The following is a 17,283-nucleotide window of genomic DNA, read 5'->3' on the forward strand; positions in this document are numbered from 1 at the left end:
GGCATACAGTTAGCACTTGAGAAACGGGAACTACAAGCACAGAGCAGGTGTGGGACAAGGCAGGGAATGCAGTAGGGAGGAAAGGAAGGCACACAGCCTAGCACGGAATACTTTCTAGAGCTAGTTCTGACACTGGTAGATGTTCAACAGCATCCTGACTCTGCAATCATCCTCTGACGGGGAAGCCCTACTATAACCTTCTGATAGGAAATGAAAACATTTCTTCACACACATTTTATTAAACAAATAAGGCTGGTAGCAGAAAGTTTTTATTTAATGCATAAACATATCAGTCCCATTATTAGAGAAATTATTCTTATTGGTAAATATGGTCAATGGTCACATCTATGTATTAATTCTTTAAAAATCAGAAGCAGTAATTAGGATAGACTCTATATCCTCTCCACTACATTGTGAAGTGTCTTGTGTAGTCATATTCTATTGTTGGAATGACAGCTTGAACAAATTTCAAAAAAATTAAAAGATACCTGAATGTCTTTAGCTAAGGAAAATAAGATTTGTAGATAGTATTGTTCTAAGTCCATAATTATCAGTTTTATTAATTTATAAAAATACGATAAAATCTTATATTGAATCTATTAAGTTGCCTAGATAAGCAAATCTTTATCTGCTTAAAAGAGGTGCTCTACAACTGACTGGCTATCTGCTCCAATATTTGAATTTGAAATTTCTTAATGAGAAGTTCAGATATGTTGAATTACTACAATATTTATAAGGCAATGCTGTCTTTAATGCATTCAAATACGTATAAAACTCATTCGTTTACTTTGCTCCTTTACTGCTTACAAATTTTCTAGAATTTATATGAAGTTAAAATGAAACAAATATGCAAACACTGTAGCAAATGAAAAACAGATCAGATGCAAACACTTCATAAGGGATTCTGAATTCATAAGGAGGCATATAACAAACCATAGAATGGGCTGTACTGTACCATTTCCATTTCATAAATGGTGGAACTTTCTTTTATTGTATCTAGAAACATTGCAAGCTTACTTAGCTTTCAATAGGAAAACTATTATGAGTCACCTATAGTATTCCGAGCTGCTCCAGCCTTCAGCATAGAGGCAAATGTGAAAGTTAATGTACATCAACATTCCAGAAATAAATCTTATTGGACTGAAAAAACTTGGTTGTTTCCGTTATAAATCAACCCAAAGTTCCCCTGCAGAACATGTTTTATTAACAATTCTCAGGTTATCATACATTTAAGGTATGAGTAACCCCTCTCTCTCTCAATAAATGGTATTAACTACCAAATTCAACACAAACCTATGTCCAAATTAATTCAGTTTACTTGCCATGTCATCACTCTCTGTGAGTACTCTGAAGAACGCATCTTGCATAGATGTGACAAATTGCTTGGACATTAATACTCATTTGTGCTTCCTGTCCACCCAGAGACTTAGCAAAAAAGCCAAAAGATTATTTTTCCACAGGAGAAAAGTTTACATTTGTTCTTTACTTTTAATTAACCTGTTTAGCTTGAATTCCTTGCTTCAGGGTGGGCTAAGGTTGATACAACCTTAATTTTACCATCACCTGATGAGAACACATTGTGCTAACATTACCTCTTTAACAAGGTAGAGTTCACTGGCACATGGGCACACACACACACACACACACACACACACACAAATGGAGTATAACCGATGAGTGTGTGGTATGTGGCCTACTTTTCATAGTATATAACACATCCCAGAGAAAATTAAATTTTCACAAGAACTTCCATACATGAGGAGCTAAAATAAACTACAGGTTGCTATGAAAGTTACACTAAATTTCCAAAATGAACAACAACAACAAAAACATTTGTAGGAGCCATTTTCCCTGACACATATACACGTAAGGATACATATGAACACCAAGCTCTCCCCCGCCTTCTGCAACGGTCTCAATAATTTTCTTCATCACTTCAGCATGCCTGAAAGCAAACAACAAATCTTATTAGCATGGAGCAATTTGAGCAAAATTTTGTATTTATACAAAATTTTAAAAAAGCCTTCTGTAATTCCTCAAGTTAATTTTTAATATAATTAAACTATAAAATACTCTGTAAATTGCTGAGCCCTGAAAACACTTTCATTTGAAGGGATTTCTAAAAGTTATAATCATCACCACAGACTCAATAGCATCAGCTAGCTTTCTGATAACAGAGGTAGAAAACCCAAGGGAAAACCCTGCCAAATGGTAAATGTGAAGCCAGGGCTGTTTGCTCTGGAAACATAACAGGGTATGCAAATACAAAACAGAAAGAAAAAAGCTATGAGACCCTCCATAATCTCGTAATTTTACATGTTATTGTTAAAGTGTGTGTGTGTGTGTGTGTGTGTGTGTGTGTGTGTGTGTGTGTGTGTGTGTGTGTATAGATATATGCACACCATGAACTGTGAGGTCATTGGACAATTTTCAGGACTTCATTCTCTCCTTCCCTAGTGGATTCCAGCATCATGAAGTAAGAGCTTTTACCAATAAGCCATTGTGCCAGCCCTTAAATGTTTAAATATTTATTTAGCTTAGGAAAAATCGATAGCTGAAAGCTCAAGAAAAGCTAAGAATCAGAGCCAAGTTTATATTTCCCCTCTGCATTAGTGAGTATTATTTATTTGGTTCTACTTAAAAGAAGACTCTGGGTTTACATGAAGACAGTACTATCTCAAGGTTCTGTCCTATGCACAGATATATACATAATAAGTCAAGTCTCTCCAACAGTGCAAATTGAGTGGCATCAACTACAGGGGGGAAAAGCAATATACAAAACAAACAGCTCTTCATACATTACCTAGTTCCTACAATGCTATTTCAGTTCTTTTTTTCTTTTTTTTTTTTTTTTTTTTTTTTTTCGGAGCTGGGGACCGAACCCAGGGCCTTGCTAGGGCCTTGCTCCTGCTAGGCAAGCGCTCTACCACTGAGCTAAATCCCCAACCCCACTATTTCAGTTCTTATACACAGTCCTTTACACAGAGGAAGATCCTCAGGAAACTTGCAGTCCAAGGCAGTCCTAAAAATGTCCCCATTTCTTCTATAGGGCCTCAAATTTTTATATCTTATCTCATTCTATTTCATATAATAATCATTTGTTTTATTAAAATGTTTAATGTAATTATCAGATACAAATCCCTTCTTCTCAATAAAGTAAACTTATGCCACAGATACATATTCCACTCAATCAGAACCTATTAAAATTTGAAACTGATAAAACAGATTGAATCTCAAAAAATGATCAGCTTTAGATAAATTAAAATTAACAGCAGGCCATACTATAGGCTGTTCTCACTACAGAGAAGGGGAAGGCAGAGTAAATCTACCTATATGCACTTAGCCCAAGTCTTGTGCATGGGTCATATAAATGGAGAACAGGAGAAGAAACAAGAAGTAACAATGAATTCCTAATGAATTGCTTTACAGCAATATTAAAATTCTTGGCATAAATAAGCTGAAAAGTGGAAGCCGGCTTTCTCTTGGGTAAAAAGTTCAGCAAATAAAAAGGTTGCATAAAAGAAAAGGACACCAACAGTTTTTAGCTTTGGTACACACTGTGCAACCCAAAATGGGCTAGAATTTGCAATCCTGCCTCAGTCTCCCAAGTAAGAATGTTGCGATTATAAGGGTAACCCACCATGCTCACCTAAACAAATTTTTTTTTGAAAAATTCTCATCAAATTTTTCAATAGATTATCATCATTCTCAGTATCATGAATATTACTTGTTATAAATTACTAATCCAAAGAAACAAGCAGCATATTGCTTTTCTATAAAGAACATTTGAGACAAATCATGTACCTTGGTTCAGCTTGACTATACTTGGACTCAGGAAAACACACTGACAGAGAATGCCAAAGCTCGCAATCAGTTGCCTTGGGAAGGCTAAAGAAAGACTTCCTAAAGCAAGACCTACACTCCACATTCACGTAATGAGGCACCCGCAACACTGTACCCCATGGCTAAAGGATGAGTGCTGAGTTTACAACAAGCTGCCTAAGCTACTGATAAAATGAGAATGATCGAGAGATCTAATCTATAACTAAACACAGAAAACCGAAACAAAATCCTTAGTACTACATTTAAAATAAATCAGTAACACCGTCCTTTCTCTTGGATATTTAACTAAGCAAAAGAACATTTCTAAAGATGAAAGAGAGTTTTGCTAATAAAGTAAAATTTTGTTACTAATGTTTACACGTCCCCAAATAATGAACTAATGAAGTTGACACACATGAACAAAACACACATTCTCTTTCCCCATACACGTATACACCCAGACCTGCAGGGGTGAACTGAACACATAGGAGGTGGTGGGAGGTGAGGATGGTTTTCAATGGTCACTGTTTTCTTCACATGATCTTGACTGATGTCTTCATACATGTGCTCAACTGTTAAAGGCTGCCGTTGCTGAAAGCATAAAAAACCAAGCATGTGAAACAACTATCGAAGCTTGTAGTCTACATCTATTTATAAATATCAACTGTCTACTATCACTTGTAATTTACAATTTCAAATTATTTACAATGACCAGGTTGTTTGAGAAAGGATTCTGAACACTCGGGCTATGTAATAGGAGCCATCGTTAATGTTGAAAAGATGCCACAAATAGATAAGTTTATAGATGCCAAACAGTTTTAAATTTTAAGAATTTATCCCTTATGCCCACTTCATTTTTTGTTTCCTTCTAACAAGTCATAAAATGGCACAAGTTAAATGAGTTGATCTTACTTCAATTATTCTCTAATCCAATATTAGAATAAAAATTTGTAAGGGAATATAATGACATAATTGGTTTGTAAATGTTTACATACTCCACAGATGTATCCTGACAAAATAAAAGGAATTATGCAAAGTTCAACATCTCGAATTTTGAAGCAATAAACTTAAAAAGACTCAGGAGTCAGTATATAACATATTATTTTTATTTAATACTTAGCACTGTCACACTGAATAGTTTATTCTAATTGTGAATCAAGATCAATAATAATAAAACTGTAAAAAATTACTACATAAATTTAAAAGACCATATATACTCATGGATCAAATAAAGAAATTGAATTAAATGCACCAATTTAAAGTATTTACTTTCTCTTTCTTTCTACTGTACCTCATCATAGCCAAACAGCCAGAGCCGTGGCGTCTGGTAGTACTTGTCGTAAGTGATGTACAGGTCATAGGTTCTTGTTTGCAGAATGGCGTCTTCACCCCCAGCATCAGCTTTAGCTTTACAAGCTTCCACTATTCTTCTGGTGTCTAGGGTAGCCTCATCTGTTTCCAACAATCCACTCTCTTCATATTCTTATATAAAAAAGAAAAAGAAAAGTTCACTGAGTTGAACTTAACGTTTTAAGACTTTAATCTTTTTAGTTTGATATATTACCAGCAAAGTAGCATGGTCTCTTTTCTTCTTGATATGTAATAAACAGTTGTTCTCACCATAGAACTTACAACCTCGGTATAAGTTTTTTTATTCTTATCAAATCATGGGCTTTCACCTTCCCACTTAAAGTACTTTCCAGATTCTCTCAGACATACCCAACTGTCATGAAGGACCCTTTGAGACCATTGTTAAGAAGAATAAGCCTATTGGAGCACAAGCACTGCAACACCATGACAATGGCCATGATATAACTGAGATGCTTACAAATGGGCACCACATAGCATGCAGCACAGATATGATGGACAAAGGGATCACTTGTGTATCATGGATGAAAGATACTGCACAGTATAAAATGTCACTGTTTTACTCAGAAACATGCAATTCAAAACTTAAAACTGTCGCTTTTCTGGAATTTCACATTTAATATTTTCAAGACAGTAGATGGCAGGTACTAAGGCCTCTGAAGTTGTGTTATAAGGTAACAAGCATAGCTGGCCACCTGCAATGTGTTCTTTAAAGTTAGAAGTGGCTTCTGTTTCAGTAGTCCCAAGCCTATATTACTAGTTTCCACCTTTGTGGACTCAGAGGCAACTAATAAACCAATGTAACTTATTCCTGCACACTGAAACACTCTGAAACACTTTCCTTGACTTTCACATTATATTTTATTGCCTTTCTCCTAACTTTCCTGATGCTGCTGTTTCCTCGGTATTTTCTACTCTGCTTCTTTTATTGCACTTTCTTTTTTACTGTACTTTTAATACTTTAGCAACAGAAATAGGAAAGATTTCAGGCCTGGGACTTTGTCTTCTCTAACATGCTGCCATTAAAAACAAACTCATCAGATTCAGTGATTTTTTTTCCCAAAAAATCATTAGGGTTAGGGTTAGGGTTAAGGTTAGGGTGTATAACATGGACCCAGACTTGATTTTGCAACAACACTGGATGACGAATGGGAATTACAAATCATATATCTAAAAGTGACCTGACTCCTTTCCTCTCAGTCATTGGCATTTCTCCAGACATTCAGATCACATTTGTCTACCCTGCCTTTCACACTTCACATCTAACCCAGCATATTGCTTTCGTCCTATCCTCAAAATATTTTCACAATTCTGTTTCTCACTGCTATCAATATTATCATCCTAGCCCAAGCTACTATTATTCTGTATTTTTTTTTATTTAGTCTATGTTATAAAAAAGAGTTCCCTATTTTCTTTTTCCTCTCACTATAATTTAATTCTTGGTTGTCAACTTGATTAAATATGAACTTAAGTAAAACTGAAATGTTTAGACACACCTTTGAGAGATATTTTTCTTATTATTTGACAGGGAAGATCCACTTCTAATACAGATCTTTGAGGTGAGAAGATGCACCTTTAATCTGGGCAGTCTGTATAAAGGACAAGGAAGAAGGACACTCCTTTTTGCCTGCTTGCTCTCACCCTTAGTAGCAAGTCCATTCCTTTACTGGCATTAGAGCCTACTTCTCCCAAGGTTCTGGTATACACCAAAGATTAGATGAGACACGTGTCCTCATGGACTCAACAACTACTAGATTCTTGGACCTTTTGTTCATACACAGCCATTGTTGTATTAGCTGAACCAGCCTGTGAGTTATTCTAATACATGCCCTTTATAGACTCCTTCTATAAGTTCTGTTACTCTAAAGAACTTTGACTAACACAACCCCAAATTTTACAGTCACAGTGATTCTGTTCAAATGTTAAACTCCTCGTTTTACTTAGAAAACTGCTTCAGTGGCTTCTCCTCTCTAGTTAGGACACCATACCTCTGGCTCCCAGTCACTTGCCTGACTCCACTCTCACTATCTTATTCTTCTCTAGCTCTGGAATACTTTATAAAAGTCACACGTTCCCACCTCAGGACCTTTGTAGTATACTCCAACATAAACAGCGTGTTTACTCCCTTCATTGCAGATATATTCTCAAAGTATATTTCTTGACTAACAGCAAAATATAGAAATAGTACTCCAAGATATCTTATTCTCTTACCTCATCTTTCTCTCTTAACACTGAAAACAATCCAACACAATATATATTTCATTTTATCATTTTCTGTATTTTTATCTAGTTAAACAAGAATTCCAAAAGATCATGTCTGTTTCATCTCCAACCCTAAATGGTATCTCAACACATCCATTTTTAAAAAAATCTGAGGGATGGAGGCTAACAATGATGCAGTAGTATTTAACAGCTATGCAAGAGAATAAAAGGCCCGATGGAAGACATAAAAGTTAAGGATGAAAACCCAGTCACAAAAATAAAGGGAGAAAAAAATAAGAGGGTGTGCTAACACAATGAAACAATAAAGACACTAAGTACAGTAAGATGGTCTTTAACAAGGAGGTCATTACATGGCATAGCAATTCTTTTATCAAGTTTAAACTATCTGAGATTTCATTTCTATTAAAGATTAATGAAACAGAAGGGGCTGGAGAGGTAGCTCAATGGTTTGGAGCACTGGATGTTCTCATAGAGGACTAGGACCTCGTTTGCTACATCTACATGGTGCCTCACAGTTATTGGCAACGCTAAGATCCAACAACCTTTTCTACTCCCCTTCAAGAGCCTGAGGCACACTCACATGCAAGCAAAGCACTCACACACACCGAATAAATAAATGTAAAAAGATATTTATTAAGACTTCTAGTACCCCGCTATGCTCAGTCTGCACCATCCTCCAATAGAGGTTCCTGTTTTGAGTGTTGCCCTTCTGTCAGCACTGTTTTAGGAGGTACGGCCTGACTTGTGGAACAAGTCAGAGGGGCTGGGTTTCTGAAGGCTATAACTTAGCCTTTGGTTTTAGCTGCTCTGTTTAAACAGCCATTTTGCCAAATGTTCCTCATATCAACAGGGTCAACTCCACCATGTTTTTCCCACTAACGATGAACTGAAAGCTCTTAAACCCGAACCCCAATCGATCTGTCTTCTCTTGCTTCTGTCGTACAGCATGCTGATGGAGATGCGTTATTCTGTTAGAACAGCTGGTTTTCATCCTTCGTAATCATGTTTCATTAAAACACCTCCCTGCTCTTCCAAATCCATGGCCTCTTTTCTCATTAATGGTTGTTATATGCAGCAACAAATATAAATATCAGAACATAAACTGCTTATGTCTGTACAATGTCACTTATAAAATATGTTTGCAAGACAATTTGATATTGGTGTGCTCTTCCCCAGAGAAGACTCCTTGTCCCATTCTCAGCACTCCTTAGCTGCCTGTGGTTCCTGTGTAGGTTGAGGCCTCCTGAGCTTCCCTCCACCCACCTGGCATGTCTACTGTTGTCCTTTTTCAGCTCTTGTTTGGGTCGTCATGCTGATGAGCTGTTAAATGGATATAGGTCCTGACACTATTTGAAGACACAGTCTCATGGCAAACTCCCTAATCCTTTGGCTCTTAACAATCTTTCCACCCATCCTGTGGTAATGTTTCCTGAGTATTAAATGTGGGAGTTGTTTTGTTGATGATGATTCTTATCTGGTAACTAAGGTTATTTCAAAATCTGAAGGAAAAAAAGGATTCTGCACAGCTGCACCATCCACATCATGTACACTTTAAGTCCCTCATAGCCATGCATGACACACACCTGTAATCCCAGCACTCACAACACTGAGGCAGTGAATCTCAGGCCAGACTGAATTACATAAGGAGGTCCTGCTTAAAAACAAAACAAAAGAATGAAAAAACTACTATCTTTCCATGTCTAAAAGCACAGGACTGCACTCCTAACACTTAGAAGACTGAGGTAGGAGAATTTTTGAGCCAAGACAGTATAACAAAATGTTGTTTAGTGCAATCTTCGGGATTTATGACTAATCATCCTAGTAGAAATGATTCTGTCAAAATCACTTTCTAATTAAAATAGAAGGATGTAAAATCAAAATAAGTTTTATTCTAACCTGATGAAGTTTAAAATAAACTAAATATTCACAAGGCTCTTAAATGTTAAGCCAACAGAAAAGAAATCTTAGTGCACATGAAGCATAAATACTCTAGAATGGACAATCTAATAGAATTGACGCAATCTAAACTGGCAATACCTTCCATGTCTGCAGCTTCCCCTTCCTCTTCCTCCTCCTCTTCATCGCACAGCACTGAGCAGTCTTGGAGTTTTATACTGTCCTTTAAAATTAATTACACTTGAGTTATGCAAGCTCATGCTCATTAGTTCAATATTAAGCATACTTAACATGAAATTTTTATCAGCAGTATTTATTAGACAGCCTGTCCTATAAATGCTCCTATTCTTGGCATTGGTGATAGAATGAGGACACAGAATCAGTAGCCTCTCCCTGTGCACCCATGCTTCTTCTGTGAATTCCAGCATTAGTGTGGCCATCTTCATAAACCTTCACACTGAACACTGAGCACAATGGTATCTAACCACAGGAAAAAATCAATGTGATCTAATCAGACATGTATGTTCCCTAGAAACTCACATACCAATGACAAGACTAACCCACAAACAGATCACTGGAGTAACATGCTAATGCTGTGATTGAGAAGCATCAGAGGGTATTACAATAGGTTCCAAAGTCACCTTAGGTGACCATTTAAGTCATTGCCAATCAAACTCTCACTCACCAGTACATACTTTTTTAAAAACATTTATTTTGTGTGTGTACACATATATGGAGTTCAGAGGAAATTTTTAGAAGCTGGTTCTCTCCTCCCACCATGTGAGTTCTGAGGACTGAATTCAAGTCATCAGACCTGGCAGTAAGCACCTTCACTCACTGAATCATCTCACAAGCCCCAAACAGTACTTTTACTGTTAACTACCAGTGCACTGGTATTAAAAAGCTAGTTCAAAGTTATGTTAACCTGCCTATTTACAACTTAGAGAAAAACTATATATTTGTAAGCCAAAAACATTTGTAATTTGAAATGAAGATAAAGCTTTATTGTATTCTGACTTACTAAGAATATCCTAGCTGCATTAATCTAAAGTTATAAGAACTTACAATGATTATATTTTCATTTACCTTATTAATAATAATGTCTAAGAAAGAATAATGCCAGTGAGAGCCTACTTAGGGCTTATTTGCCACTAGAAACAAATCACATATATCTCTACTACACTTAAGATGTAAACCAGAGAAGATAGGAAGGATTTGGGGAAGTTAATGAACTCTCCACTGTGTATCTGACATCGACACAACAGGGTAGAAAGGAACAACACTTGAGTTCAAATGGAAAATATTGTAGAGACTTAATTACAAAAAAGAGAGAAAAGCAAATTCTATTTGTAGTAAAACACAGAAGCCATATACCTAGTTTAAAAAATTAGTTCTCCACTTCCTCTTTTAGAACAAAAAAGTTAAGTAACAAAATAATCATTACTGTATTCGTTAAAAGAATTTTTAGGCAGGCCTGCTGACTTAAAACAGGTAATTCCAGCTACTGGAAACCTATAGCAGAAATAATTAAACCAAGTTTCTCTGAGCTACGGCCAACATGGGAAACCTAGTAAAATGCTGTCTCACAACAGAGGAAGGGACAAGCAGCTCAGCAGTAAAGCCCTGGCCTAGCGCCCTGGAGGCAATAGGCTCCACCTTCAATTCCTAGTAGGAACAAACAAAACACCAATCATATTACTTTGCCATCTGTAGTTACAAATCTGAAGTAGACACAATAATAGACAAAATAAGCAGCATGCTCTGAAACAACAACACGATTTGTGAAATCTTTTCTCAGTCATACTTCCAAATATTACAAAGAAAAACAAAAGGTCAAATTCCTAGGCCAATGAACCATTACTCCCAAATAACAAAGGGTATTTTACTTTCTTATTCTTTAAATTCCAGGAAATAAATTCCAAAAGATACAGTTATTAAAACATGCGAAAAGGGCCTTATGTTAGTAATTTATGTAAGCAACAGGGGACATAGTTGTTCTAGCCAAACATTCTACCTCTGAGAGTTCTGAGAGATCTATTAAAAATTTGAGAACATACACACACATGGGGGGTTCGGGGGGATATTGAGGGGAAAAATAGCAACACATATACTAAAACTAGAATACAAAGAACATTTATATGATCCCTATATAAGGATAAAATAGAAATTAAGAAAGCAATCCATATTTTTATTTGTTAAAAAAAAGAAAAGTAGGACTGGAGAGATGGCTCAGAGGTTAAGAGCACTGACTGCTCTTCCATAGGTCCTGAGTTCAATTCCCAGCAAACACATGGTCCCACAACCATCTGTAATGACATATGGTGTCCTCTTCTGGACTACAGACAGGCACACATGCAGGTAGAATGCTGTACACATAATAAATAAATCTTTTTTAAAAAAAGAAAAGTAGCTGGGCAGTGGTGAAGCACAGCTTTAATCCCAGCACTCAGGAGCCAGAGGCAGGTAGATCTCAAGTTCGAGGCCAGCCTGGTCTACTTAGTGAGTTTCAAAAAAGCCAGGGCTACAGAGAGAAACCCTGTCTTAAAAAAAAAAAAAACAGAAAACATCAAGTATTCTGTATTTTTTCATAGCATTTCAATAATCGTATAAAAATGTGAAGCAGGGGCTGGAGAGATGGCTCAGTGGTTAAGAGCACTGACTGCTCTTCCAGAGGTCCTGAGTTCAATTCCCAGCAACCACATGGTGGCTCACAACCATCTGTGGTGCGATCTGGTGCCCTCTTCTGGCCTGTAGTCACATATGCAGGCAGAATGCTGTATATTAAATAAATAAATAAATAAATCTTTAAAAAATGTGAAGCAGATGCAATCAATCTGAGAAAAGATCTAAACCCTCTAACCTAAACCAAATGCATATGAACTAGCACAAACGCCTCACCCAATCGCACTTACATTTATCCACACAAACTTAAATGATTATTCAAAATGTCACCATTTTGTGATATTAGAGTACACAGTGAAACCTCTAAAAACAGAAATTTAGAAGTTACCACCAGCAATTTAAAAAACAAAATAATAAAATTGGTTAGAGTAAACTACAAAATGTAATATTAATATAGCACTAGCACCTGCTAACCAGCAAAGGTAAGCTCTCCCAAATTTTCCTTTTAACCATTCAGTGTACTTGAACAGCCACTTTTCTTATAATCCCTAAGAGTTACAAGCCTGATTACCTCAGTAACTCTATCTGCTGGTCCCAGAAGATGGAGCAAGAGAACCAACTAACCACAGCCGTCTGTCAGATTTCTCCATCCTTGCCTTGATACACATAATCCCGCAGACACACCCAATAAAAGAAATACAATTTAAAATTTAAAATTGGTATATAGGCAAAAACTAGGATCACTGACTTTAGAAATGATAAGCAATACCTTGCTTTCCAGTGTAATCTCCTTAACTGCTTCAGTAATTCCTGTAATACCTGTTTAAAATTCAGCAGAAAAAATTAACTAAAATTAAGCTGCAAACATCCTATTTATGTGAATAAACAATTTATTTAAATTCTCACAACTTTGAAGCAGACATATCTTGACAGAATCTTTACAAATGAACTTTTACAAATAACCCCAAAGGTGCCTCAAAAAAATATAATTTAGAAATTTATCTATACTACCATGACTTGGCCCATTTGCTATTCTTCATTTGAATTTTTATCACAACACACCCTATGTTCAAGAGATTATATGACTTCTATTTACACTTTAATTAGACATGCATCAAAATTAGGTTTTGGTTATGATGATATACTCTTTGCTTCAAAACTCTTGGTGATCTGAATGTAGCAAGACCATACCACACAGACCTTTTACTTTACCAAGTATTTTTAATTTTATCCTTGCAAGCTCCGTCTGTAAAAGAGTAACATTTCCCCCTATGAAGCATGGTGTTGACAGACAGACTTGGTTGATTCTTCTCACTGTATTCAGGGGGTCCATCCTCAAAAGCCCGTCACTGAAAGGTGTAATCAGAGAAGCAGCAGCACCACACCATAGCCCACATGTTTCAATCCCAGGCACCTATCAGTTCTCAAAAGGACAGTTCAACCAGGATGGGGAACTCAGTAAGATAGGAGTACCAATATTACTACAGATTTAAAGTCCTAAATTCAAAATGTATTTAACTCCTAATAAATGTAGCATATTTTCTTATCCTAAAATTGGCATGCCTTTAACATTCCTAAACCAAAGGATGATAAGCTCACCTTCACAAACGGAAGATGGCACACTTCAAAGACCAGCACTACATGAGTTTATGCCATAGCAGTTTGGCTATCATCCTATAATAGATATGATCAATCAAAACAGTAAAACCCAAATCTTCGTCAATCAAACCAAAAATACAAAATTATTTACTGGACATAAAAAGAAACCTCATCAATCTGCCAAAATATAGTAATGTATCAGTCAAAATATAATAATGTAGTAGCATCCCATTAAACCCAACCCCAAGGCATCGGCTGAACGAGTTTCTCTCTACAATGGGAAGTGGTAACGCAGAGATTCATGATGGTCAAAAGGGCTGAGACTAATGCCTACTAGATTCTTAGCCCTGGGTGTGACTCTTCACCAACACCCCCGAGGCTCAGAGAACTTCAGGGAAGACGTGGTAGAAAGGAAGGAAAAGCTGGTGGGTGCGAAGGAGTGCTGAGGGATGCTGTATTCTGGTATGACACGGACAATGCACTCACGAACTCACAGCACCTCTCTGGTTATCTGCACAAGACCTACATAAGATTAAAGCCAATCAAGCTAATAGCACGGATGGGGAAGGTGCTCATGAGTTCCATCCCAGGTGAGTATCACTGGCGTTGGTGGCTGCTCAGAGAGAGAGAGATTTGTGTTTGTTTTGCATACAGGTACCACTGGTGGGTTGCCCAAGCTCTGGTGGTTGGTCCCACACGCACATGTAGACTACACTACTTCAACTCAGTGAAAGCATTTAAAAAGAAAACAAAGGAGGGGATGCTTAGAGGTTAAGTGCACTGGTTGCTCTTCCAGAGGACCCAGGCTAGGTTCCCAGCATACACAGTAAATAACAACTATCTGTAACTCCTGTTTTAGGAAATCCAATACTCTTTCTTCTGGCCTCCCCAGGCACTCTACTGTGTGCACATGATGCAGACATACATATTGTTAAGTCATCATCCATATAGGCTACAGAGATGGCTCAGTGGTTAAGAGCACTGACTGTTCTAGAGGTCCTGACTTCAACTCCCAGCAACCACAGGGTGGCTCACAACCATCTGTAATGGGATCTGATGTCCTCTTCTGGTGGGTCTGAAAACAGCTACAGTGTACCCCTAAATAAAATAAATCTTAAAAAAAAAAATCAATAAGGACATGAGAAATTTTTTAAAAGGACACAAAGGTGAGGGGTAGCCAAGGATATGAACAAGGTATACTAGACATATGTACATATATAAAATTGTCAAAAAGATAATTTTTAAAATATTCTTAAAGTATAGCATACCTGACAAAGCAAAAGAAAGTTTAAATGTTTCTAAATTCAGCCACACTCCAGACTTGTGATGCTTTATTCTGTCAATCTGGTTAGTGTTGGAATAGCCAGCTATCTGGTCAAAAACTAATCCAAAGGTTGTAAGTGGAGGTACTTTTAAGAGGCTTGAATAAATATTAAAAACAGTACTAAATAAAGTAAATCGTCCTTCAAAAGGAAGGTAAATTGCATCCCATCAGGTAAAGGAGAGAAAAGGAAACGAAGGCCAAGAACCGCCTTGCAGTGTCGACTGCTCTTTAGCTCTCCAGCCTGTGGGGCACACCCTGCACAGTTCAACTGTCACATGAGCCAACTCCTTACACAGAGCTACTTATATCACAGTGCAGCAGTGATCCTCAAAGGGTGGGCACTGGAGAATTAAAATTTCCACAAGAGATCCTATCTTGGGAGAGAATGACATTTAAGTCCTGGCTATAGAGGGAGAGGGAAAGTGTTCACTTGGGCCTGACAATTCACGTCACAGCTAAATCTACATTTTATCAATTCCTGGACTTTGTTTCATCTTTTCTGTAAAATCATAGCATCACTGAAGAGAAGGAAGAGATCTTTTCTCTTCCAGGTGTAGCTAAAACTATAAATAAATCCATTCCTATGCCCCACGGTTTTCCTCTAGCATGACAGAAACCTCCACTTCCCCTGTCATTCTCACCCTTCCAGCAGTACCCTGTACACCTCCTACTGGTCTGCATCTCTAAAGATTGACTAATGTAGGGCTAATAAGAGGAAAAGCGGGTTGGGGATTTAGCTCAGTGGTAGAGCGCTTGCCTAGCAAGCGCAAGGCCCTGGGTTTGGTCCCCAGCTCCAAAAAAAAGAAAAGGGGGGAAGAAAAAAAAAAAGAGGAAAAGCAACAGTGAAACCTGGATGAGGTGAAGCAAGGGAAACTGGCCTCAGGTGGGAGGAGGGAGTACTGCCTCATCCCGAGACACAGATTAAAGTTATAATCCTCTAAGTATCTCTAATGAAGATCAGAATTTACTATATGCACTTAATAAACTGAAAAACAATACTATTGTTATTTTCCACAGAGGAAACTGATGTTACTTGTTCTGTATCTGTAAGTAAACATTTTTTAGCAGACAACTTTTTGTAGACTTTTGCCAGTCCAAGCATACTAACACCTACTTAGCTCTGTGCATTATGACTCTATATGTGGGTTCAAAGTTTAGGATAGTGTTTCTAAAATAAAATACAACTAGAAAATAAAGTATCTCTCCAGCTTTTCAGAGAAAACCACACTTTAAATAATCATTCTAGACAGTTAACAGGCAATTCACTACCCACATGCTACCTGTAACTTCCAGCCCCAAGAAAACTAATGAAGAGCATTTAAGTCTCTGAAGGAGGGGGGAGGGGCTAACAACGTGAAACAGATAGGAGAAGGACTGATGGAATGGCTTTAAGATGATGCTGAACCTACCACTTCCTCTGGGCTTTAGCACAAGAGATTCCGAGCAAACGCATATGCACAGTCAGTACTTTGTATGGGATTTATTTTCTCTTCAATTTAGAAACAATGAAAATAAGTGAATATTTCAAATTGCAATTGAGGCAGCAGATACTACCTTTCCTTTTTTGTCTTTGGGGACAAAATTGTACCTTATGTATCCTTTTTAAAATTTTAAATCAAGCCTTTTATAAAAGATTGTGAAAACTTTAAAAAAATTTAAGCTAAATACATGTTGTCCTGTACACCTCTCACCTGTGTTATGGTACGTGTCTACCCAGCCCCCATCACCATCATCTTCTTCAATGATAGCCTCCAATTCATCCGAATACTCCATCTGTTTACACCGCTTGTAGCATGGAACTATTAAAACAAACAAACAAAAGCCAACTCCAATTACTACTATATAACCCTCTAATAATAAGTCCACTGGAAAGAGAAGGCTTCTATCTTAAAAAGAAAAATATGAAGTAAACCTTTCCCTTCCAATGAGACTGGTAATTAAGAGCTACACTCAGCCCATAGACACATCATTATCTAGTCCTATTAGTCCTTCCCCAGGCTGTTTTATCAGAAGACAAGTAAAAAGGCTCTGGTGTGAGCATCTCTGTCTTCCTTTACCATGATCTGTGAGGAACAGCTGCCTGAAGCCATATGATGGTGCTCAGTTGCAAGCTAATGAATAATATTTCACTCTAATGGCTCTGGTCTCAGAATATGCAAACACCACCTGTCACACTGAAGGGTGGTAGAGGTGACCTCTGGAATGCAAGGCTAAAATAACTGTCAATATGAATTTCATAATTCTTATTTAAGTTCCAATTATTTACCAAGGATAAACAGATTAAAATTCAATAATCTGCTAAATTTTACTTCCTAATAAAGGTGCCAAATTTTTCATATAGTTGTATTAACAAGTACAATTATTTCATAAACCTAAAATTATTGATATGTTGTATAAACATTCTGCTCAAGATATCATCAAATTCATGA

General features: G+C 37.1%; 1 protein-coding gene across 3 annotated transcripts in view; it reads right to left on the reverse strand.

Moving 5' to 3' along the window:
• Positions 1–219: 219 nt before the first annotated feature.
• Atg3 (autophagy related 3) overlaps positions 220–17,283 on the reverse strand; it is a 28,333-nt gene continuing 11,269 nt past the window's right edge. The window contains exons 5-11 of one of the 3 annotated variants that reach the window (NM_134394.3): positions 16,546–16,653; positions 12,701–12,750; positions 9,451–9,532; positions 5,114–5,304; positions 4,286–4,413; positions 1,877–1,945; positions 220–488 (exon numbers count right to left, since the gene is read on the reverse strand). In NM_134394.3, the coding sequence (NP_599221.2) occupies positions 407–488; positions 1,877–1,945; positions 4,286–4,413; positions 5,114–5,304; positions 9,451–9,532; positions 12,701–12,750; positions 16,546–16,653 (710 nt within the window). In that variant the 3' untranslated portion in view covers positions 220–406. Of the gene's footprint in view, positions 489–1,876; positions 1,946–4,285; positions 4,414–5,113; positions 5,305–9,450; positions 9,533–12,502; positions 12,605–12,700; positions 12,751–16,545; positions 16,654–17,283 lie in introns of those variants that run through there. The other 2 variants (XM_039087948.2, XM_063270263.1) reach the window with 2 other exon arrangements.

This window comes from Rattus norvegicus, chromosome 11, assembly GCF_036323735.1.
Source record: "Rattus norvegicus strain BN/NHsdMcwi chromosome 11, GRCr8, whole genome shotgun sequence".
Lineage (NCBI taxonomy): Eukaryota > Metazoa > Chordata > Mammalia > Rodentia > Muridae > Rattus > Rattus norvegicus.